General features: G+C 39.8%; 1 protein-coding gene across 1 annotated transcript in view; it reads right to left on the bottom strand.

Annotated features, from left to right (window-relative positions):
• Positions 1-21,026: 21,026 nt before the first annotated feature.
• The window catches only part of CAMK1D (calcium/calmodulin dependent protein kinase ID), a 475,179-nt gene continuing 470,392 nt past the window's right edge, over positions 21,027-25,813 (bottom strand). Inside the window, exon 11 of the mRNA XM_036759709.1 lies at positions 21,027-25,510. Within this exon, the coding sequence (XP_036615604.1) occupies positions 25,392-25,510 (119 nt within the window). The 3' untranslated portion in view covers positions 21,027-25,391. The remainder of the gene's footprint in view (positions 25,511-25,813) is intronic.

Below are 25,813 nucleotides of genomic sequence, written 5' to 3' on the forward strand. Positions count from 1 at the left end.
TGCTGGGTTTTAGATGTCATTGAAACAGGAAAGTGCCGTGGGGGAAAGAGTATTTGTATATGTATAGTTACATCTATGCAATTGTGTAATCGAGCTTATTTAAGTGAGGAACAGCGGCATAATGGACAGAGGAATGGCCTTGGAATCAGGGAGACCTGAGTTCAAATCCTGCTTCTGATTCATATTAGTTATGTGATCATGGGAAAGTCACTTAACCTCTCCAAGCCCCACAACCAGCTCTCTCAAACTATAGGTTACAGAAAAATTGCTTATCCATCACTCGAATCGGGGAACTTCCACACCAGGATTACACACACTGATTACATCACTTTTTTAGCTCCTCCTGTTCCCCATCCTTACCAAAAAACCATCAAAGTAGTGGGCTGAATGGTTTTTAAAAATTCATTATACCTCATTTATCTATCCATCCATCTATCTATCTATCTGTACCATAGTTCTCTACGCTGGTCAGGGAGAAATAAGGTCACATCAGGAATCTTGGGAGGTCAGAAATCAGGACAGTCTATCTGAGGTTCTGTGTGGAACATTACCAAGGCCAGGATCACTGAACATCCTTGCTGAGCACTGGAAAACACGTGGCACTGGGGACATTGAAGCTTAGACACCGTGCTCGGTGTCTATTCTGAAGGACCAACGTCGTAATTGAGACTGAGCTGCTAGGGGCTATTTTTGGTTAGAAAGTTCCCTTTGATTAAAAACAAGCACATAGAAAGCATTTTCTCCATTCTAGGTGCTGTGCTAGAAGCCGGACATGGAGGGGTTTCTATATTCTATAGTTAGAAGGGACCTTACACAGTTGAAGAATATGGAAAGTTTGGCAAGTATTGATGATGTCAGGAGACTTTGTTTTTGTAGGGGAGAAGGCAGGGCAATTGGGGTTAAGTGACTTGCCCAAGTTACACAGCTAGTAAGTGTGTCAAGGGTCTGAGGCTGGATTTGAGCTCAGGTCCTCCTGACTCCAGGACTGATGCTCTACTCACTGCGCCACCTAGCTGCCTGAAATGTCAGAAAACTTTGGAAGGTGAGAACCCTTTGAGAAGGATCATGTAGATGTTTTTTTAAGATAGATGAAATTATACCTAGTAAAATAAAGATATTGTTAAAAACTTATTTTTAAAAAAGGGGGACCTTAGAGGTCCAACCTTGGCGTTTTGCAGATAAGAAAACTGAGACCCAGGAAGGCTACTCAAGATCGCACAGATACAAAGAGGCAGAGATGGGATTTGAAGCCTGGGACTCTGTCTTAGGTTTTTTTCAACTGCAATATTTGATCTCAGGAAGTTTATATTCTAATAGGAGACAAAACATATAGGAGCTTGGTACCCTGAGGAGGGATTTTTTTGGGGGGGGCGGAGAGCGGTCTGGCCAGTTACAGGAATAGTGATTAAGCCACAGAACCGGAGTGTGCTGAAGCCACTTTATACTGAAGCCAGCTTATACTGATTTGTGAGAGCCAATTGTTAAATTTTCAGTGTGAACATTTACACCTTAAAAATCAGCAGATGTTATAAATCAAGCCTTGATTCACCTGGACTTTAAAAAGTGATTTTAAAAAAATGTTGATAATACATATTAAACTTGAAAGTATGTCCTGTATACATTTTTCCCCTCAAGAGAGCACGCTATTAAACATTTACCAGCCACTGCAGGTTTATGCCCTTTCCAGAGGCAATGTTAGTGTTGGTTTGATCACTGAGCATAGAACAAGAAGTGGAAGTCGGGTGGGGGGAGAGGGAGAGAAAGTATTATATGCCTGGGTACAGTGGATTGTAAGATATCTCCTGATGTCCAGGGTGGGTGGATTTGAAGTATGGCCTGAGGTCAGTTTTGCATAAATTTGCATTCAATCTTTGGCCGAAAGCCAAACTCTCATTAAAGTGAGGTTGCAATACAGTAATTAATTCAATTCGATTTAATAACAAACATTTTTGAAAAGCTTACCTTTAGAGATCATCTAGTTCAACATACTCATTTTATAATGAGAGAATTGAGGTCAAAGAAAGTTAAGTGATTGGCCCAAGGTCACAAAAATTATAGAGTCAGGATTTGAAACCAACCTTTTAGTACCTTACTTTAAGGTTATCTTGCATCTACTGTCTTTTTAAAAATTTCCTTTATTTAAAAATTCTTTAAAAAATTCTTTTCTTTTTAAGTTTTGAGTTTCAAATTCTCTTTTTCCCTCCCACCCCTCCCTCACTTACTGAGAAGGCAAGCAATATGATGTCAATTGTACATGTGAAATCATGAAATATGAAGACATATTTCCATATTAGCCATATTAAAAAGCAAGAAAATTATACTTTAATTTGCACTCAGTTTGTCAGTTTTCTCTTTTTGGAGGTGGATAGAAACATGAGTTCTTTGGAATTGTCAGTGACTTAATCAGAGTAGCCAGGCATTTCACAGTTGATTTATCATTACAACATTGGTGTTACTATGCACAAGGATCTCTTGGTTCTTCTTACTTCATTTTGCATCAGTTTATATAGGTCTCACCATGTTTTTCTGAAACCATCTCCTCGTCATTTCTTATAGTAATCACAATCATATGCCACAACTTGTTCAGCCATCTCTCAATTGATGAATGTCCCCTCAATTTCCTATTCCTTGCCACCATATAAAGAGCTGCTATAAATATTTTTGTTCATATAGGTCCCTTTCCCTTGATCTTTTTAGGGTACAGACCTAGTAGTAGTATTTCTGGGTCAAAGGGTACCCACACATTTTGTTCTCCTGAATGGTTGGATCAGGTCACAACTCCACTAGCAGTTCATTAATGTGCCTATTTTCCCTCATTCCCTCTAGCATTTGTCACTTCTGACGGGTGTGAGGTGGTAACTCAGAGCTGTTTTAAATTGCGTTTCATAATCAATAGTGATATAGAGCATTTTTTCGTATGATTATAGATAGCTTTGATTTATTCTGAAAACTGCCTGTTCGTATCTTTTGACCATTTATCAACAGGGGAATGGCTTTTATTTTTATGAATTTGACTCAGTTTCCTATATATTTGAGAAAAAAGGGTTTTATCAGATAAACTTGCTATAAAATATTTTGATATTACTTTATTGTCTATGGTACCTCTTATGAAAATGTATTTTCCCTGTTTATCTCTTTTAATTAGGTCCATTTTTTACTTTTACCTTGTCTGAGATCATGATTGCTACCCTTGTCCTTTTTTTTAAAAAAAACTTCAGTGAAAGCATAATAGATTCTGCTCGGATCATAGCAAATCCTTGATGAGGAATCTCCTCCTGTTCTGCAGGTTGGAGAACCGCCTGGGATGGTAAGAGGTCAAGTGCCTTGCTAAAGGTCACAGAGCCAGTGTGCGTTAGAAGCAGAACTTGAACCCAGTTGTTCTGACTCAGAGGCCAGCCTTCTGCCCATAACACTGCACTGCCTTGGGCCAACTCTGACAGTTCTGTGCTACTGATTCTGTTGAATTTACAGTCAGAATTGGTTAGGCATCTTCCTCTCTAATACAACCTTGAAAGGAGCTTTAGAAAGTTATTGGGCCACCAGCTTTGATCTTAAAACTCTGATTTATAGATCTATAAAATTTGCATTGTTTACACTCACATTTATTCCACACTGCACCTTCATCCTCTTGGCCATCCTTTCACAACTCCTAACACCATGAATAGATTAAGAAACCAAGAACTGAAGTATCTTCCTGTAGGAAGAGAATCATCCTTTGTTTTATTTTGCCCCTCCCTAGATTCCCATGAAAACCAGCTTAAGGGAGATGAAAAAAGAGACAGAGTATAGTAAATCTCTTGTAGGCTCATTGCCTGAAATTCATTAGGGACCAAAATGATTTCATTTGGTCCTGGCTAAGTGAGACAGTTTTGATTCCATGGTTTCTTTGATACATACCCAAATAAAGTAATTCTCCTATCAAAAATGTTCATTCCAAGTTTTGTCCAAAATGTTTACTTGCCAACTTGGATTAAAGGAAATGCTTGGCTGTCAGACCTCAGTCTCCCCAGTGTGGGAAGTGCAAACATGATGAAAGAAATGGCCAGTGGTTTCCAAAAGAACATAGCCCAGGCTGGGATTTCCCTACAGTAGTGGGAGCTACCACTGGGCAGGCACTCAGTTCTGGTAGTGCTGGCTCGAAAACAAAAACTCATATGTCACCTCCCCATCTTGGAATCCCTGGATTCATTTAAACACCAACTTCTGCTGGAGGCCTTTCCTGGGGCCTCCTGCTACTGCCCAACTGTTTGTGCCTGTCCTACTTACCCTAGTTTATATCTGCTTTATATGTGTCCTGTATATACACCTGGATAAATATCAATTGAATTAATAAATTATGCCATTCATTCATTGTGTCAAGATACTCTCTTTAACTTTTCTGCTGGCCTCCTTGTGGTCTGCCCTTCCTAAGGGTGTCCAGTGTGCTTTTGACAACTTGATACATCCTCTGTTCCTCTGAAGTTGAAAAGATCTTCCTCTGGCCAAGGCAGGAGGGAGAGGAGACTGAGGCCAAGATGTTCTTCTCCCCACCAAGTGATTTGTTCTCAGGGTTTTAGCTAGAGGCTTCCCCCATTAAATTGCCAGATTCTGGGTCCTTCTTGTTGTCTGGTTGTTTTTCAGTCGTGTCCAACTCTTTGTGACCCATTTTGGGGTTTTCTTGGCAAAGATACTACAGTGGTTTGCCATTTCCTTCTCCAGCTCATTTTACAGATGAGGAAAATGAGGCAAACTGGGTTAAATGACTTGCTCAGGGTCACATAGCTAGCAGGTGTATGAGGCCACATCTGAACTAAGGTCTTCCTAACTCCAGGCCTGGAATTCTATCTCCTTCACCAGTTACCTGCCCCTCTGAGTCCTTAACTGGCTTGCTATCTTACAGATAACTCACAGGGCCCTCAATCGATCTCAACACCCTTTTGGTGTGATGTTACTCACGTTCATATAAGGGCTTTCAAGAACATCTAAATCAAGGCCTTTTATTGCTTTAAAGTCTAAAACCTATGGTTGTTTGATTCAGAGGAATACTTTTAGGTCTTATTCATACCCAATTCATTCATCTGACTGATTTATTAAGTGATCTATAGTTCTGATTATTAGGGTTAGCATCTTGACTTTTTAAGTGGGGTGATGCACCTACATCTATACTTATTGTCTTGTCCTATAATGCAAGTTCCTTAAGGACAAAGGTGTTTTACTTTTGTCTTTGTGTCCTCAGCACTAAGAAGAGCTTCTGGCACTTGGTAGAAGCTCAACAAATGCTTGTTGATGGGCTGTGTGCCCACTGAATACTAAAGCTACCAAACAATGCACTCAATACAAAGATCATCCTCGAAAGTCAATTTTTGCCCTATAAAATTAAACAGTGAAGATCTGACTGTCTCAGCTAGTGGGCTAGGAAGTTTTGGTGGTTGCTTCCAGTCAGTAACAACTGAAGAAAGAAATACCACTATTTTTTCTTTAGACTGAGTCTCCCTATCTTGCTCAGGCTGGAAGGGTAGCACCCTTTTCAAGGCCCTACTTGACTGTTAATTAACATAGAAGTTTTGACCTGCTCCATTTCCAGCCTGGGCTGGTTCTAAATTCCTTAGGTGGCCTGTTGCCCCATCACCACCACTGCTGCAGTGCAGCCACTGCCTTGACATCCATCCCCATCAGGAGCTCATCATATTGGTGCTGCACTTAATACCAATTAATTGCATAATCTTATCAGCTTTAGACCTGCTGCAGATCAGAGCTCCAGAACTTAGCCCTTCCCTTAGTAGTAGGGAGTAAGCTATGTGTCATCACACTAAAGTGATCACCATTTAAAATTTTTAAAAAATGTTTAAATTTAATGTTTAATTAAAGTTAGATTGCAAACTTCTTAAAGTTGCTTTCCTTAGAAAAGCAGATCAAAGAACCTGTGCTAGTAGCCCTCCCGTGTGCTGGTGTTATTGGCCTTATACAGCCACAGTAACAGCAAGTAGCATTGTTGTTACAGATAATTATCTAAAAAATAAAACTAAGGGGTGATAAAGAGGAATACACTGGGAGAAGGGGAAAGGAAGAGGTAGAATAGGGTAAATTATCTGACATGCAAAAGAACTTTTAGAGCTGAGTGGAAAGCATGGACCTCACTCTCATTTAAATTGGCACGAAGAGAGAATAACATACACAAAAACACATACACAAAATAACAAATTTAAATTTAAATTTTTAAAAAGTTTTTAGTGATGTTCCTTTTAAAGTGTCAATTAAAATTTTAAAAATAATTTAACATTTTTTATTTTTCCCCAGTTATGTGGAAAAACATTTTTAACATTCATTTAAAAATTTTGAGTTCCAAATTCTCTCCCTCCTTTCCCTTCCCCCCCCCCATTGAGAAGGCAAGCAATTTGATAAAGGTTATTCATGTGCAGTCATGCAAATCATATTTCTGTATTAGTCACATTGTGAAAGAAAACACACACAAAAACTAAAGAAAAAGTATGTGTTAATCTGCATCCAGACTTCACCAGTTCTTTCTCTGGAGATGGATAGCATTTTTCATCACAAATCCTTCAGAATTATCTTGGATTATTGTATTGTTGAGAATAGTCAAGTCAAAGTCATTCACAATTGATCATTGTACAATGTTTCTGTTCCTCTAAATAATGTTCCCCTGGTTCTGCTCATCTCACTTTCCATCAGTTCATGGAAGTTCAGGTTTTTCTGAGAGCATCCTGCTCATCATTTCTTATAGCCCAACAGTATTCCATCACAATCATAGACCACAACTTGTTCAGCCATTCCCCAATTGATGGATATCTCCTCAATTTTCAATTCTTTGCAGAAAGAGCTGCTATAAATATTTTTTGTACATATAGGTCCTTTTCCTTTTTGTAAAATCTCTTTGGGATATAGACAGTAGTAGAATTGCTTGGTTAATGGAGGATATAAGGTTTTATAGCCTTTTTAGCATAGTTCCAAATTGTTCTACAAAATGCTTAAATTGGTATTCCATTTTATCAGTACCGCGTTAGTGTTTTAATTTTCCCACAACCTCTCCAATATTTGTCATTTTCCTTTTCTGTCATGTTAGACAATCTAATAGGTGTGGGGTGGTAGCTCAGAGTTGTTTTAATTTACATTTCTCTAATCAATAGTGATTTAGAGCATTTTTATGTGACTATAGAAAGCTTTGATCACTTCACCTGAAAACTGCTTGTTCGTATCCTCTGACCTTTTATCAATTGAGAAATGGTTGTTATTCTTATAAATTTGACTCAGTTCTGTGTATATTTGAAAAATGAGGTCTTTGTCAGAGAAATTTGCTAAAAACTTTTAAACAGTTATGATTACTATGTATTTCCCTCCATCCTATTTCCCCCATTTCCCTTCCCTCCCCTGCCTCTTTCTCCTTTCCCTCTTTATCCTTTCACCCTGTCCATTCTCTAAAGTGTTTTGCTTCTGACTTTTATCTCCCCCAATTCTCCCTCCCTTCTATCAGCCCCCTATCTCCTGCTACTCCTGCCTTTCTCTTATTTCCTTTCCCTCCTACTTTCCTTCATGGTAAGATAGATTTCTATACCCAACTGAGTGTGTATGTTATTCTCTCTTTGTGCCAATTTAAATGAGAGTAAGGTCCATGCTTTCCACTGCACTATAAAAGCTCTTTTGCATGTCAGATAATTTACCTTATTCTACCTCTCCTTTTCCCATTCTCCCAGTGTATTCCTCTTTATCACCCCTTAGTTTTATTTTTTTAGATAATTGTCTGTAACAACAATGCTACTTGCTGCTACTGTGGCTGTGTAAGGCCAATAACACCAGCACACAGGAGGGCTACTAGCACAAGTTCTTTGATCTGCTTTTCTAAGGAAAGCAACTTTAAGAGGTTTGCAATCTCACTTTAATTAAACATACACATATCATTCACTTAGTTCAGGGGAAAAAGTCAGCACCCTGAACTTCAGAGCAAATACAAACAGAAATTACAAGCAGAGAAAATATAAACAGATCAACAGACAGGCTTTTGTCTGATCATAGCAGTATGTGCTACGTAGAGAGAGAGAAGCACAAATATCTGGGTTTTCAAAGCTGGAGGTGAGGCTCCTTAATGGCTATTGAGAGTCTCCACACCAATACTTTCCCAATAAGTGTGCCCCCAAAAGCAAAATGCCAAACTCAGAGCATATATACCTGTTTAGGGCCCTGAGGCTTAGCACCTACTTAGCAAAAAGATGTGGGAAAAGGCTTAATATCTACTTAGCAAAAGGGTATGGGCAAGATCTTTAATCACTAGCACCCCATCATATATATTGTTTCCAATCAATGACTCTCAATTCAAACAGAGGCAAGACTCATCAAAGGCACTTGATTGCTTTTGTGATGAGAAACACTCCAAAACAAAAGACAACAAAAAGTCCCACTTTACTTGCCATTACATTATCCCATCATATTCAACTCATACTTGTGTCCTCTACCTATACTCCTTCTAACTGCCTTATAATGAGAAAGTTAAAAAAAAATTAAATGTTTTGTTGATGCTCTCTTTAAAGCATCACTGTCCCTTCCAAGTGAATCCCCCACCCCAATATAGAATCCTTTCTTATAACAAATAAATACAAGCAAAGCCAATACAAATATTAGCCTTACCTTCAAAATCAGGAGACATTTTTTCACCTCCAATCCTTTGTAGTTATGATTGGTTGCTTTCTTGATTATAATTTTGAAGCTGTTACAGTGTTGTTTTCCTTTACATTATTGTGGACACTGTAAATTTTGGTTATGGTCCTGCTCATTTTGCTCTGCATCAGTTCCCATGAGTGTTACTAAGTTTTTCCCTGTATTTTTCATAGTCATCATTTCTTACAGCATAATATACCATTACATGCATAAACCAAAATTTGTCTAGCTTTTTCCCAATCAGTAGGTATTGACTTTCTTTCCTTCCTTCCTACAGTGCTTCTATAAGCATTTTGTATACATGGATTCTTTCTCTCTGGATTTTGTTTTGTTTTACCACCTTAGAGTATACCTTAGGGTATACACTGGTAATGGTGTCGTTAGGCCAAAAGGTATCTATAGTTCAATGACTGTTTTAGTATAATTCCACTTACTTTCTAGAATGTGTGGGCCAATTCATGGCTCCACAAACAAGGCATTAGACTGTCTTTCCATAGCCCCTCTACCATTAACCATTTTCATCATTTATCATCTTTGCCAGTTTGATGAGTATGAAATGAATTCTGAAGTGATTTTAATGTTTATTTCTCATATAGCTAATTATTTAAAGCATTATTTTATGTCATTGTTGATGCCTTTCATTTTTTCTGTTAAACATTATGTTCTTTGACTACTTAACTAGTGAGGAAGGGCTTTTGTTATATATTTGTATCAATTGCATATGTATCTTAGATAGCAAACTTTTGTCAGAGACATTTTTTGGTGAAGATTATGTTCAGGCAAAAGCTTTTCAATTTTATGTAATCAAAAAATGATCTATTTTTAACTCATAAGGTCACCTCCATCTATTGTTGGGTTAAGAATTCTCCCCATTGGATAGTTGTACAAGCTACTGCCTTCCATTCTCTAATAATTTATTTAATGACATAACCCTTTATATTTGGGTCATGTTTGTATTTGGAGCTTTTTGTGGCATGTGGTGTTAGATGCTGGTCTGAAACTAACCCAAATCATAATTTTGCCAACTTGCTTTCCAGTTTTTTATTTATTTTTATTGGGGGGAGAAGTGTAGGGAGACATTACCTTAGTAGTTGATATTGTGTTTGATCACTTCTAGGTCTTGCTTGCCTAATCTGTTCCACTGAATTACACATGCCTCTGTGTGTGTGTGTGTGTGTGTGTGTGTGTGTGTGTGTGTGTTTATACATGTGTCCCAGTACCAAATAGTTCTGATGCTTACTGTTTTTTATTTTGAGGACTGGTGATGCTAGGTTGCTCTAAGGCCCATTAAATTAACTTCGATGATTAATTTCATAGTATCTGATTTGTGGTTTCTATAACCTTTTGGTGCATATAAAAATATATTTGCTTGTTAACTGACCCTGAGTAAAATGGGGAACATTTTCTTGATTCTGTTCCCCATCCATCAGCTATACTATTCAAAGATCCTAAAACATGGATTTGAAAGAAGTGATAATAGATATTTTTTCCCCACCCATTGCCATCTTGGAACCCCTGAAAAGGAGGGAGCATCCCTAATACGCATGCCAGATAGGATTATATTTTTCTTGTAAAAGAAGTGGAAAGCAATCTTGGGACCTACCACATCTCCACCCCAAACTGGATGCAAATTTTGAGGGCTTCAGCACCTACCCTCCCATATCCCGTCTTTCTAAGGACTCTGTCAGCTGAATAGTAACCTTTAATAGGTTTATCTTGGATTAGGCAGTTTCATAACTCTGTGGTCATAATTTCAGATTGTTCTCCAAAATGGTTGGATCAGTGTACAATTCCACCCACAATGGATTAGTGTTCCAACTTTTCCACATTCCCTCTAACATTTTTTGCTTTCCCCTTCAATCATTTTAACCAATCTGGTAGATGTAGAATGATATCTTGAGGAGGTTTTAATTTGCATTTCTTTAATCAATGATGATTTAGAACATTTTTTCATGTGACTATAAATTGTTTTGATTTCTTCATTGGAAAACTGCCTGTTAATATCTTTGACCATTTATGAGTTGGGGAATGACCTGTATTTTTATAGATTTCTTTATATATTTGAGATATGAGACCTTTATCTGATAAACTGCCTATAAAATTTTCCCCCAGTTTTCTACTTTCTTTCTGGTGTTGGCTGCATTTGTTTTATTTGTACAAAACTTTCTGATTTACTATAATTGAAATTATCCATTTTGCACCTAACTTTGCTTTCTATCTCTCATTTATTCATAAATTGTTTGCCTATCCACAAGTTTGATAAGTAACATATGCTGTGTTCTTCTAATTTTCTTGTAATGTCTTTATATCTAGGTCACGTATCCATTTTGACCTTATCTTGGTAAATGGTGTAAGATCTTGGTCTATGCCCAGTTTCTGCCATATTGCTTTCCAATTTTCCCAACAAGTTTTACCAAATTAAGAATTCTTATCCCGAAATCTTAAGTCTTTACACTTGTCAAATCCAAGGTGATTATATTTATTTGCTGCTATAAGTTGTATGTCTATTTTATTCTGTTGATCTACCTTTCTATTTCTTAGCCAGTACCAGTTTTGATAATTACTGCCTTATAGTTTAAGATCTAGTACTGCTAAACCTCCTTTCTTTACATTTGTTTCCATTAGTTCCTTTAACATTCTTGACTTTTTGTTCTTCCAAATGAATTTCTTTCCATTTAACGTTGTGGTCCTCATCCTACTTCTGCTTATTTCACTTGGCATCAGTTTCTATGTCTTCCCACGTGTCTCTGTATTCATGTTCCTCATTTTTTTACGACACAGTAATGGAATGTGCTCTCAGTGATGCCAATAATGATTTCTTAACCACTGGTCTAATGGTCTTTTCTCAGGGTTCATCTTTTTTGAACTTTCCTAGCATTTGACACTGATGAACACCCTCATTCTTCTCTTACTCATTCTCTTCTCCCAAGGCACTGTTCTCTCTGGTTCTCCTCCTACTTATATGGCAACTTCTCAGTCTGTGAACCTGGTACATCCTTCTGCCTCCTAAGTGTGGATGCTCCGCAAGGGTCTGTCCTCTGCCCTATTCAATCTCTACACCTTCCCTTGGTGATCTCAACTGTTCCCACAGCCTCAATGATCATCTTTACACAAATGACCCCCAGTCTATATATCCAGTCCCAGTATTACCCCTGAGTTCCATTCCCACTATTTACTTGGGTATCTTCACAAGGATGGATTGCTAGGACCCAAGAGTGAAGTCATTGTATTCTCCTTCTAAACCTTCATCTTCTCCTGATTTTCCCTGTTTCTGTTGATGGCTCAACCATCTTCCAGGTCACTCAGGCTTCAAACACTGAACTGATCTTTGATATTTCCCTCTTCATTCCTCTTTTTGTCTTGTCAATTTTAAGTGGATAATATTGTTCACACCTCTTTCTTTCTTCTCTCAAATTGCCAATACCCTACAGGCAGCTCTTCATCATTTCTCTCCTGAACTATTCCAATAACCTCCCAAATAATCTCCCATCTTTCCCTTCTCTGATTCATCTTTCATAAAGCTCTTTCTTTCTGTACTAAATAGTAAAAGACTTTCAGCTGTTGTCTGATTTTTCCTTGTGCTTACTCACTGTTAAGGTGTGTACCATATAAATATGGAGATGAGATATAAATATGTGGAAACAGCTGAAAAACAAAAACAAAAATATGGCATGGTATCACTGTCTACCATATACCAAGGAGTTGTAAGGTTAAAAAAATTATCTACATGGGTTTTGGAAGGCTTCATGGAAAAGAACCTTGATTTGGGAGGAATAACTAATGTGTTGGATGAGAGCCACAATCACCCAAAAACCTTGACAGACTAGAATGTTAGGCTAAATCTAAGAAGATAAAATTTAATAAGAATTAAAAAGTCTTAAACTGGAGTAAGCATGGCAAGACAGCTGTTTGATAAAAGATTGAAGGTATGTAGAGGAAGGGTGGTTTTAGCAGACTACAAGCTCAACAGTGTATTATTAAAGACAAGAAGCCTAATGTAACACTTTTTAGGTCACATTAATGAGAGGCATAGTGTCCAGAAGCAAGTAGGTAACATAGCCATTGTCATCTGCCCTGTTCCTCTGAGGTCTATAAATCACATTTTAGAAAGGATACCTGGTAAGCATCAAGGCCAGAGGAGAGCAGTCAGAATCTTAAGGGGACTGGATACCATACCATCCAAATGTCAGTTGAAGGAACTGGGGGATTTTATCTTGAAGGAGAGAAGATTTAGGAGGATTATGAGAGCTGACATGTAGAAGAAGACTCTTTCTGCTTGGCCTCGAAAGGCTAAACTCAGAGCTATGGGGAGGAAGTTGGAGAGGCAAATTTTAGGTCAAAGTAAAGAAAAATTTAATGATGCACACAAGCTGATACTAGGCAGCTAGATGGTACAGTAGATAGAGCACTAGACTTGGAACTGGGAATACCTGAATTCAAATCCAACCTCAGACACTAAGTTTGTAACCCTGGGAAAGTCACTTAACCACTGTCTACCTCGGTTTCCTCATCTGTAAAAAGGGGCCAATACTAACACCTACCTCCCAGAGTTGTTGTGAGGATAAAATGAGATAATATCTGAAAGCACTTTGCAAACCTTAAAATGCTATATAAATGCTATATCATCATTATCATTTTCCTCCCCTGTCCCAATGCTTGGATTGTACTCCTCCTTCCCCATTTTCCCCTCTCAGTATCTTATCTCTGTTTAAGGTGGCTCAAGTATCCCCTATTCCTTGAAGAGTTCTCTGCTTCTCCTAGGTATTAATCCTCTTTCCCCCCTCAAATTACCTTGTATTTACTTAACTATGTTTCATTGTCTTTTTTTCTGTCATTCTCAGTAGAACTGTAAGCTCTTTGAATGCAGGGACCTTTTCTCCTTTTGTCTTTGTATGCCCAGCGCCTAGCAAAATGTCTGGCAACATGGTAGGTACTTAATAAATACTTGCTGAATCAGCTTTACTGTTGTTGTTGTTTAGTTGTTTTCAGTTGTGTCCACTCTTCATGGCTCCATTTGGTGTTTTCTTGGCTAATACACTAGAGGGGTTTGCCATTCCTTTTCTGTCTCATTTTACAGATGAGAAAACTGAGGCAAACAGGGATAAGTGACTTACAAAGGGTCACACAGCTAGTAAGTGTCTGAGGCCAGATTTGAACTCATAAAGATGAGTCTTCCTGAATCCAGACCCAGTACTCTATCTACTACTTGTTGAGTCAGCTAAAGCCATTCGAAAATGGAATGGACCACCTTGGGAGATAGTGGTTCTCCTTCATTTGAAGTCAAAGTCCCTCCTGGTCCCCTTTAATGCTGGTGCCTTCCCCCGAGATTATCCCCAGTTTACCCTCTATATATCTCTTATGTACATAGCAGATTGCATGATGTGTCCCCATGTGAGTTCCTCAAGGGCAGAGACTGTCTTTTGTCTTTCTGTGTAGTCTCGGCCCTCAACACAGTGCCTGACACATAGTGGGTGCTTAATAAATACTTATTGATGATAATTTGACTTCAGGCAGAGTCTGGATGATCATTTTGTGGGGGATGTTATAGAGCAGGTTTTTGTTGAGTAGGGTTTAGAATGGAAGGCCTATGAAACCTTTCTGATTCAGAGATTCTGTGATTTCTTGCCATAGGAATAGTGGCTAATCTTTAATTGTTAAATAGAATCCCTTCTCCACAATCTGCCTGCTTCATATATGCTGCACCTTTGCCAGTTGGTATTAAAAATCAAGGGAAAGACGTATGTTTTGAACAATTTTAGATTTTTTGTTTTTATTATTATTTTATTTATTTTTAACTATAAAATTAATAGAATTAAATTTAATATAATTTAAATGTAATATGAAATTAAATACAAATGAAAACATGTTTATTATTATTTTATGTTTACTAGACTCTTCTGCTATAAACAAATACATACATATGTGATTGCTTATTACAGGGCTGTCCAAAATGCAGCAGTGTGATTTATGCGGCCTGCCTGTAAGTATAGAAATTTACATAAATACTTTAGTAATTGAAGCTGAGCTACTGCAGAGCTCTCACTAAAATGGCAAATCAAAATATATTGTCTATTGTTTCAATAAGAACCTAAGGCTAGACAGCCCTGACTTATTATATTGCACCAATACAATTGGTCAACTTGCGTCTATCAAGCACCTACTATGTGGCAAGCGATGATGATGATGATGATGATGATGATGATGATAGCTGATGTTTCTTTAAGTATCTGAGGAAGGAGTCTAACCTAGGGGTGGGGAACCTTCAGCCTGTAGGACTCTTGTGGCCTTCTAAGCCCTCAAGTGCTGCCCTTTGACTGAATCCAAACTTCATAAAACAAATCTCCTTAATAAAAGGATTTGTTCTGTAAAACTTGGACTAAGATAAAAGGCTGCACCTGAGGCCACATCTGAATGTAACGAGGATTTTGTTATCCTTTTTAGAGTTCAATTTCTCAGGATCCATGACCATGACAATGTCTAGTTTCCAGGTGTTAGATAATAACTCTCAGAATAGCCCCAAGGATCCCAGATAGTGATTCCTAAAATCATAGTGACAGACAGTCCTACTGAGGCTGTGCCATGAGATAAGGGGTGACATAAATGATATTTACTACACTTGTGCAGAATGACAATATTGCTAAAGTTAACCTGTAAACTTAATGTTGGCAAGATGCCTTCTTTGTTTGTTGCCCTATAAAGCAAGTGGGCACTGGTCAATGAGTGGGGAAACCACAGGGAATCCATAGGGGAACCAAATAGGGGAATCCATATGGGAACCCATGGGGGGACCCATTTGGGATTTGGGTAATGCATGGAAGAATGCCTCCATTGAGGCTTGAGGGAATTTAGGGGAGCATGCAAGCTGTGCTTGTCTCAATTGACCCCATAAAGACTTTCCATAGCTGCTCCACCCACTTTTTGTCAGCCACTTTGAGAAGGGTGATAAGAGAATGCTGTGTAGGAGCTGGTCCTCCCATTATCAGCAACCTTTCTGAGAAGACTAGACTAGAATAAAGTAAGATTATTAACTCCTCCAAAGCTGTGCTAGTGTCCTTCCTGTCTGACCAGATCAAGAGTGAACCTGTTAGAGGCTGGAGTCCAAAAACTCCAGTGCCTGGCCCTGTGTGTTACCTGTGAAACAGTGTCTCATGACTTAAAGTCCAGAGCCTAATCTATTTGACAAAGTGTCGCACAATAATTTAGGTTGTTGCAGTTTGTAAAGGTAGAACATGTTCTCAGTTGAAAATAATCTACTGAATCACCAACTGTGTGGTATAGTAGAGAGAACACTCAATTTGGAATCACAGGCCTAGGATCAGTTCCTATTCTGGCATTGTGTGACCTTGGGGAAATCACTTAAACTTTCCGAACCCCCATCTCCTTGTTTGTAAAATGAGGGTGTTAGACTATATGGCCTCTAAGGCCCTGCTAGCTCATAATCTATGTTCAATAAGGTTTACCAAGTACTTTCCTCACAACCACCCCATGAGTTAGGTAGAGTTAGGCTTAGGAAGACCTGCATTTGAATCCTGCCTCAGATAAACTCCATGACCCTGGATGATAGAGGTCATCCCTTAACTTTTCTGGATGAAGGGGTTGAACTTCATTATTTCCACCTCTAAGTCTACAGTCTTAATTTTACAGACGAAGAAACTGAGGCTGAGAGGGTAAATGCCTGTAATCACACAACTAGTAAATGTTGGGAGCCGGGGTAGATGTCTTTTTAGTATGTAATTCTCTGAATTTGTCCAGACTATATCTCTGGTCTGGAATTTGCTCCCTTTTTACTATCTCTTTCCTATTGTTAAAATCGCTGCAGATCATCCCTCCACAAAAGGTTTCTCTGATTCTCTTCCCTGGATGAAAGTCATTTCTTCCACCTCAAATTTTCCTAGAATATTTTGTCTAGATTTCTCTGAGGATACTTTAAGGAATGTTTGCTGAATGGAAATCGAATTCATCTATGTGCCTTATTCAATTCAGTAAACGTTTATTTAGGGCCTACTTTGTGCCAAGCACTATGCTAAGTGCTGGGATACAAAAAGAGGCAAAAGATAGTCCCTGCCCTCAAGGAGCTGATGATCTAATATCCTTTATTAGCTTGTCAGCTCTTTGAAGGCTAGAGCCTTTCCTCCATTGTACCCACAGTAGTTAGCTCAGTGTTCTAAACACAAAAGACACTTAATAAATGTTAGTTAAATTACAGAATCATCAGAGCATTTATTTAGATCTGGAAGGTAGTTCAGAGCCCACCTCGAGCTAAAACTAGAGCTCAACTACCCTATTTTAAAGATGAGAGATATTGTGACACAGAAACATCAAGCGACTTGACCAGAGTCTCACCGATAAGCAAAGTGAGTTCAAAAGCAGAATCCATTGCTCTGATTCCAAATCTAGTGCTCCTTGACTTGTATCAGGCTGCTTCCTTAATGGAATTAAATTAAAATGTGTGAGGGGATGAGCAGAGTAAAATGCTTCAAAATTGGAGCCAGAATATTTATTGTTGTCCAGTCATTTTTCAGTCATGACTCTTTGTGACCCCGTTTGGGGTTTTCTTGGCAAAGATACTAAAGTGGTTTGCCATTTCCTTCTCCAGTTCATTTAATAGATGAGGAACTGAGGTAAACCAGGTTAAGTGACTTGCCCAGGGTCACAGAGCTAGTACATGTCTGGGGCCGAATTCGAAATCAGGAAGATGAGTCCAGGCCTGGCACATCCTATCCATTGTACCACCTCCCTGCCCCCTAGCCAGAATATAAAGGACCTAAAATACCAGGTTAAAGAGTTCATATTTTATCATAAGGTAACAGGCAGCCACTGAGTAGGAGAATAAAGTGGTCATACATGTGTATTAGGAAAATAACTTGAAATCCATAAGAACTATAAAAGCAAGCTTTCCCTATAAGCCTTTATGCCTTATGCAGGTGATAATAAAGATTCTTTGAATCTCATTGTGTTCCACACATATTTCAAGGTAACTTATTCCCCTAAACCAAGAACTGGGGAAAAGAAAGATAGACTGTCAAAAGCTGGCCATGAGGCAGAAACATCCTTATTCTGTTCTTTGTTACAAACCACGTCGTCTATTGGTGATTTAATTATCTTTATTGGAGGAAAACAAGTAGTTGTCAATCCCTTTATCATTATGATAGAAATTTTGATATGTATACATGATTGTCAAGGCAGAGAATCATTTGCTACATAGCCCCATGAACAATTTTGAAGTTTCGCAAACCTATGTAGGTTAAACTTTTTGCAGTGTTTATTACATGCATGGAGTAAATACACAATTTCCCTTCTTTTGGACAAGCAAAAATTGAACCAGTCACAAGCCTGATAATAATAGGCACATGGACATTCCTGAATTCAAAGTTGTAAGCTTTTAGAAAACATGCTTGCATTTAGGGGAAGAGAGAGAGGGCCAGTTACATTACGTGTAGCAACAGATGCCAATTTGGAAATTATTGCAAATTTGACTCTGGACAGAATGTGCGTCGTCTATCTCCCCAAATAGAACACTGAAAGAGGAAACAATGCTTTTCTGAAACCCTGGCCTCTGGGACCCACAGTGAAGATGCTGTCACAATGTCACTGTGTCTGTGCCTCTCGAGAAGAAACAATTTGTTGTTTCTGGACCAATTACTAGACAAAATCAAGTGTTGTTTGTTTGAAAGCACTGATGACTTCTGCCATCAAACCCGAGGTCTACAGGCAGCAAACACGAACAGCATTTTTCTTTTCCTTTGACTCCTTCCCAAACCAAGATGGCCATCATCATCTGGGCTAGCACCGTGCCTTGGCCACTGCTGCCCTGCCAGGGGTGTGAGGCAGACAGGAAGGGATAGGGAGAGGGGAGGAAATGACAACCATCCTACTACTGATACACAATTTACATTTGGAACTTTCAGACAACAGCAGTCCTGTATGTCGGTGACCAGGGTCCCAAACTTCTCCCCACACAATTTTTATTTCCTGTCCCAGAAGAAAATAAAATCACCCATAAGTAAAATAATACAATAAGCAATTAGAAGATACAATATTGTGCAAAGTTCCCTGGAGACAAAAAGATTAAAAACTTGTTTTATGGCAAATACAGAAGCGGCAACAGGGATTACCAAGGGTCATTGTAACAGAGTTCATCCCTTTGGTGTAGAAAGATACAGGAACTGAAGCCATTCCACATTTTGCTTAGTCTGCAAGACCAAATTTAGCAGCCACATGCTGAGGGTTTGGCTTCCAAAGATAGAGCTCCTTGGGTTTTGCCAAAAGCAGAGTCCCCCCCCCCCAAAACTTGGCTGGAAGAACTTCTCCCAATGCAGAGAGGAGGGAAGGAAGAGAAGGTGAGCAGAATGACTCCCTGGGTTAGCCTTGGCGCTACCTAGTATATAGAGCGTAAGAAAGATCAAGCCTTTGCCGGCATGCATAGTGTGGCCAAACAGATTGGTGCATATTGAGAGATGCTGTGTCGGCAGGTGACTGCGCTGTGAATTGAGATGGGCCGGAACCACAGGGAAAGTATCGTTTATATGTGGGCGCCTCGTTCTCCCTTTGCCAGGCATACAGAAGTGGCTGCAGCCTATGATGAAGTCCTTTGAGCTGACTGCCTTTCCATGCTAGGTGGCATGGAATTTTCTAGAAGGGGAAAACTGTTTTCTATTTCTTCCCCTCCCCTCTACCCTGGACTTGTTTCCCTAAACATCAGCTCTGTGCAGTTAAGTGTTTTCAATCATGACAATCAAAAGATTGGAACGTTTCCTTCGAATACCAGCTCTGCATTTAGCTCTGCATTCGGGGCAAGGCATCCGCAAACAACGACTGATGACATACAGGCCTCTGTATGCTCTCTACCCTTCCCCCAAAGACAAACTGAACAGTGCTCGGTCTGGAATGTGTTTAAAGGAAAGGCCACCTCTGCAGGATGGAGCTGGGGAAAGAAATGAGGCTGTACAGTTTCAACAACATGCAGTATAGTTTCACACGTGGGTCAAATGGGAGAACGCTGATTTTGTTCTTCAGCAACAATTTATTTGACCCTGGAGATCTCTTTATGTTCTTTCTCATTGTGATTTTGAAAACACTAGGAAAAACAGCTGAATTGCCCTTGACCTTCTTATTGGTACTAGCTGCCCCAAAAGTCTTAGTGCAATTTAAAGCTATAAAAACTTAAAACGCACAAGGACTTTTCGGGCACCAGATACAGAGCCAAACAAAAAACCCCTGTCTCCCTCTTTCTCTCAGGGGAGTATAGGATAAATGACATGAAGGCTGAGTGTTTAGAGCTGAAAACTCCATTCAGAAGTCAAGGAATGGGGAATACTCCTAATTCTATTGCATTAAAATATTAAGAAAAGAATTTCAGTATAAATTCATTTAATGGGATATTTTGTAGAACCATCTGCAAGGAAGGCCAGCTGAACCACAGTGCCCTCCCTAACAAGTACAGTATGACTAAATCCATTTGCCCTGTGGTGATAGATCATTCTTATTGTTAAAATCAATTTGTTCCTCATAGAAGGTCTTTAGTATTGTTTTCAGACAATTCAATCAATCATTTCATTCAACTTGTTCCTCATCAAAGGTCAACTCCTTTGTCAAATCTTAAGTAAATCCTAAATAAGAGTGAGCTACTTAACCTTTGAAACAGTTCAGTCTGGTGAAAGATAATAGAATCCGAGCTCTTTTGGGGGAGATGATCTCTGGGGCTTCTTCCCTGTCCCCTCTTTCAGGGCTCTTACACCCTTGAGTTCATAGAGTTTCCCTGGAAGGAGATCCTTTCCTGATCACTCTTAACCTAGTACCCCACAGGCATCCAGGGATGGCTTTCCAATGCAGAAATTGGGCCAGGGCAAAAGTGACAGGTTAGATCAGAAAACCAAGGGTAGGCCTTGGATCCCTACATCAATCCCATTCTTAACCAGACTAGAACCCTTAAACGCTCATCTATTTATGCAAGAGAATTCTTATTTTACCCTCCTGAATATCCAGATGCAGAGAAAGGAGGGCCTTTCCTTATCTCTGACGCTAACACACGCTAACGGAAGTCCTCTGGGTCTTTACCAGTATTTGCATTGAGAGAGGCACTGTGGATGTCCTGGCACTGGGAACATGCCAGGTGACCTGAACCACTTACAAAGGTTGGGGTGACTTATTTTCCCTCCATACGCATGACCACTTTAATAAAAAAAAAAAAGGCTAAGGAAAGCTCTTGTTCCCTCTTTTACATTCAAATGGAGAAATTTGGAGGGCGAGAAATTCCGTGTCATCTAACAATGATAAGGATAATACTAACTAGCATGTATATATCGCCTTATGGTTTACAAAGCACTTCACAAATACTATCTCATTTGATCCTCACAACAACCTTGGGAGGTAGGTGCTATTATTGTCCCCATTTTACAGACAGGGAAACTGAGGCAGACAGCGGTTAAGTGACTTGCCCAGGGTCACGGCATGAAATAAAAAGGCTGTCCTCAATCCATCTCTTCACTTACAGAACCGGAATGGCAAAGAGGCCGCTTGCTGCCTAGACAGAGCTCCTAAGTCAGGTCTCAAGGGCCTTTTGGAGTTACACGCTTTCCATTGGTGCCTTTCTCTTTCCCTCTGTCCCTACCAAACAAAGCTGATGGCCAGGATTCCAATCCACGTGATATCTGGGAGGGAGAGAAGGTGGTGCTCCAGTGGAGAAGCTAGAAGTAGGAGCGGGGGTGGGGGGGGCAGTCTAGAGAGTACAGTGGTGAGAAAAGGGCTGCTCTGTGAGGAGAAACCAGAATGGTACCCCAGGAGCTTGCCTTCCTCTCTTCCTCAGCATTAGTCCCAAAGGGCAGAGTCTGGACAGAACCTTTGTGTGTGTTTCAGGGAAAATAATGGTCAAGTCTGCCAGGGAAGGATGGGAGGTAAGTGGGTAGGGGAGCAGTAGAAAGAACCAGGGTAAGATATTTAGACGTCAATTCAAAATATTTCCTCTAGTTTTGGGAGAGAGAGAGGGAAGGGCGGAGGAGATGCTTCCTGTACAGAGTTAAAAGAGCCAAATATGGACCATGGGCCTATGAAAGAAGATGTTAGCTGAGTTTCTTTGAAGCCAGTGATCATGTGCTATCTATCCCTCATCTTTCTGCTTTGCTCAAACTAGACTGGCTTCAGTTATAATTATAAACCCATTGTTTAACAAACAGGATCCTGAAAACCATGCTACCAAAACAGAATCCTTTCCTGGCGAAGCCAAAGTCCAAACAGAATCACAGACTCATGAAATTGTGAGGGTCCTAGTTTAAGCCAGTCCTCAACAGGAATCACCATTACCCATCCCTGACAAGTGGCCACTGGGCCTCTGCTTGAAGATTTCCAGCCTTGGGAAGCACCTTCCCCTTTCAGATTGCCTTCTATCCACATTGTATGTCCCTAGTGATTTACATGTTGTTTCACACTAGACTATAAACTCCTTGGGGACAAGGGCTTGCTTTTTTGCCTTTCTTTCTATCCCCAGCACATACAGTAAGCAGTTAATAAACCCTTATTAATTGACAGACTGCTTCTGGAGGCAGCCTATTCTACTTTGGGGCCACTCTGATTGCTAGTCAGTTTTTCCTAACATCAACCTTAAATCTGCATCTCTACAAATCCCACCCATTCCTCCTAGTTTGGATCTCTTGGGGCCACACGAATAAGTCTCATCCCTCTCCTGTAAGGCAGGCTTTTGCACATTTAAAGCCCAACAGCATGCCTTCAACCCCAAGTCTTCTCTAGGTTGACTATTCCTAGTAAAATCCTTGCTTTTCCCATTTTGTAATAATGGCCTATCCTGCCATTTGTATCCCCAGTACCTCACATGGTGCCTCACACATAAGTGCTTAACAAATTCATTGTTCAAGGAGAATTAGTCATTTTTCTTTTACCAACTTGAGAGGCTTAATATTCCACATACCCTCTTAAAGCATATAATTTCAGTGGAAAGATCCATCCTATTCTAGGGACAAGGTATGAGGGGATACCAAGTCCAGCCTGCATTGTCATATTTTACATAGAAAAGATGCTTAAATTGGTCCCCCTACTATAATAGTGCTGAAGTGAGACAGAGGGATATTACTGCAGTCCTGCACAATGTCAGAGAAATGACCCAACTTAAAGAGCATATCCACAAATGAGATTTTTTTTAAAGCTTTGTAGCTGTTTGGAATCTTCAAATCGAGTCATTATTTCAGATTAATTGCATGCGCTCTTTGTATAACATGCACCTCATAAATTTCCTCCAGAAAAAGAAAAATCTTTGTCATCGTGGTTAACTTCTAGAATATAGCTTCAAATTTTGCTTTATAAATGCAGATGCTATTACACAGCACACAAGGCTATGTTGTCTTTTTAAGCATGCACTGCAGCGCCAGACTAAGGACTCCTTGCAAAGTATCATTTGTCATTTTGCAATCATGAATTGCATAAGCTTTGATGTTCCCCATTAGTCATGCAGGTGAAGACTATTAATTTCTTGGTGAAACACTGGACTTTTCTTGAATACTCTATTGATACAAAGATCATTCTCCTTCTGAAGTTGAAAACTGTCTGGACACAACAGCTGCACACAATTATTAGTGTCTTTCCAACCCACATGACACTCCTTTCTGAAAAAATCTAAGTTGATATATTTCCTGATGTTCCAAACGTAATCAATCTGCAAAAGACAACTTGCTTTCTTTTTACCATGTTCAGAGCATGATGGGTCCCAAAGCAGCAGCAACAGCCGTTGCTGCTAAAGGATTTGCCCTAGCCTGTCTTTCTAGTCGTGCAGCCTTGCACGAGTATTTCCCTGTTAGTTGTGTCATCTTCAAAGACGCAGGGCAAGGAGCATATGTAATGCTAACACCCTGGTGAATGTAACTAAGTTATATTTGTTTGGAGACTGACAAAGGTGGGGAGATGAGGGGGATATAACCTAAGGAAACCTAGTTGTACAAAGGCATTTGAGGTTTTTCGAATTCAATTGACTCGTGAAAGATTATCTTTCTACGTGAGGAGGGCAGAAGGACAAAGGCCAGGACAGTTTATTCCCAGGGAAGTAGGTGGATTGTTGAAATCTGGTGTATATCGCTGACATCTGGTGCATCTTATTGGGTACTCCCAATGGCCAGATGCTGATTCAGGAATTCTGTGCTCAGGATGCCATCCTTTGCAAAGTCAGCATTCTGAACCACCATGTCTCTCTCATGCTTCCTCTAAACAGCATCCATGAAGTCTGCTTGAAGAACAAATTCACCCTTTTTACTCTGCACTTGCTAGTGGTGTGTACCTAGAGATGGGTCTTTGGTTCTTCTAATTCTACAAATTCTGTGACTGGCCTAAAAGTGCCAGCTGCAACTCACTAAGCCAATATGGGTGTTGTCACTTGTTTTCTCCACTAAATGTGTACTGAATGTGGCCAGTGAAATGAACTCTCCCTTGATTCTCCCCACCAATCCAGATGGGAATAGGTTGGAGAGCTGGAATAGCAACTTTTATGAGTTGGGGGGAGGAGGGATTTTCAATTGATAATGAAAAATCTTTTCCAAAAAGTTGAAAGAGATATTTTAATCTGCATAGCTTTAAGAAAGAGGGCAGTTTTCAAATGTCACCCCTCTTCTGAGAAAGGATAGTTGTGTGTGGGCAGTAGACTTATACAATAAAATTGTGGTAGATTTCTTATGTAAGGAAGGCTTTTCAAAACATCAGTGTATAAGCATGTCAACCATAGCAAATTTATACTGTAAAGTTGCCATGGAAACACCATCTCTGTAGGTCATCCCCAGAGGAAGGGCTCTTTTCCCCAGAAAACCAGGCTTCCTTTCTGAACTCCAGAGCTCTGGTCAGTCAGGCGTGGAAGGGCAGCCCTTTCCTCGCTGGCATGGGAGTTTCTTAAGTTTCAGGCCTCTAGGGAATAGGCTTTGTGTTCTGTATGACTTAAATCTCATGCCATGGCTACTGTTTCTCCACTTGTTTGTTGAGCGTTCTGGGATGGCTGATGTGGAAAGGGTCACGCCAGGCAGCACACTTCTAGGAAAGCCTTCTCAGAAGAGAATAATCTCGAATGCTTAATGGCTGGGTTGTCTTGTGCAGTGAGCTGCCCCTCCTGAGAAGGGAGATAATAAAAAGGAGTAATCGAAGCCAAGTGAACAATTATATTGGGAGACAGATCCTCTATCCTATTTTGGTAGATCTTTAGAAAACCATTTTCAACCCCCTGGAGATAAAAATAATCTGTAGGTGGGGATGATGGAAATCTCTACTTACTAAAGGGCTTCATGTGACTGAAGAAGTATAGATTTAAAAAGAAAAACTTCTTAAAATGAAAAGAAATACCTAATGCACAAAAGTTACCAATATTTAAATAATCCAGTTGAAACCTTTTTTTTCATTAATGAAAAAATACAACATATACTGTTACCTACACTGAGAAGAGAGTAAATGACTGGGGAATGGGGGTGAGGAATGCGAAGGTCCATTCAGTTAGAGCATCTCTAGACTCATATATACAGCACCAGATCCAACCAGTTAAATTGGCTCCCCTTGAGTCTGTAAAGTTCGTGAGAAATGAACACTTCAGAATTGCAGTATAAAATATGGCCATAAAAAAAGCTTCTGTCTTCCAGTCCTGTGCAGGAAGGGGCACCATGCAAGGTGAAATCACTCAGGTGAGATCACGTCCTGCTGGCCACTGGTGGGGCCTTCTTTCCTAGCTCTTCCCTCTCCCCCACCAGCCCGGCCTCCACCTCTGGGGACAGTCACTTGCTGCCAGTGTGGACTGTGGTCACAGTGGTTGGCCTCGGTCTCCGCTCAGCTCCTACTGCAGAGACACCCGAAGAGGAGGAAATAAAACTACAGAGCGTGGAGGATGCCAGGCCTGGAAGAGAAACCAGAAAAGACAATGAACAATGTTAATCAAAAATAATATCCCAAGTTTATGAGACATTGTGTTGCAACTAGATTATTTATTGCAACTAGAGAAATGAACATGCATGTGGAATCCAACAACAACATGGGGCCCAGAACCTCAAGTCTTCAGTTGGAATTTTTGTAAAGCTCCCACTCCTTTCCCCTCCTAAACTGATGGAATCCTGGGATGGTTAATGAGAAGAATTCATGGTGCATAGATTATAATTGGAAGGGACAGAGTTCAACCTGCTTATTTTACAGATGGATAAAC

Source organism: Trichosurus vulpecula, chromosome 5, assembly GCF_011100635.1.
Source record: "Trichosurus vulpecula isolate mTriVul1 chromosome 5, mTriVul1.pri, whole genome shotgun sequence".
NCBI lineage: Eukaryota > Metazoa > Chordata > Mammalia > Diprotodontia > Phalangeridae > Trichosurus > Trichosurus vulpecula.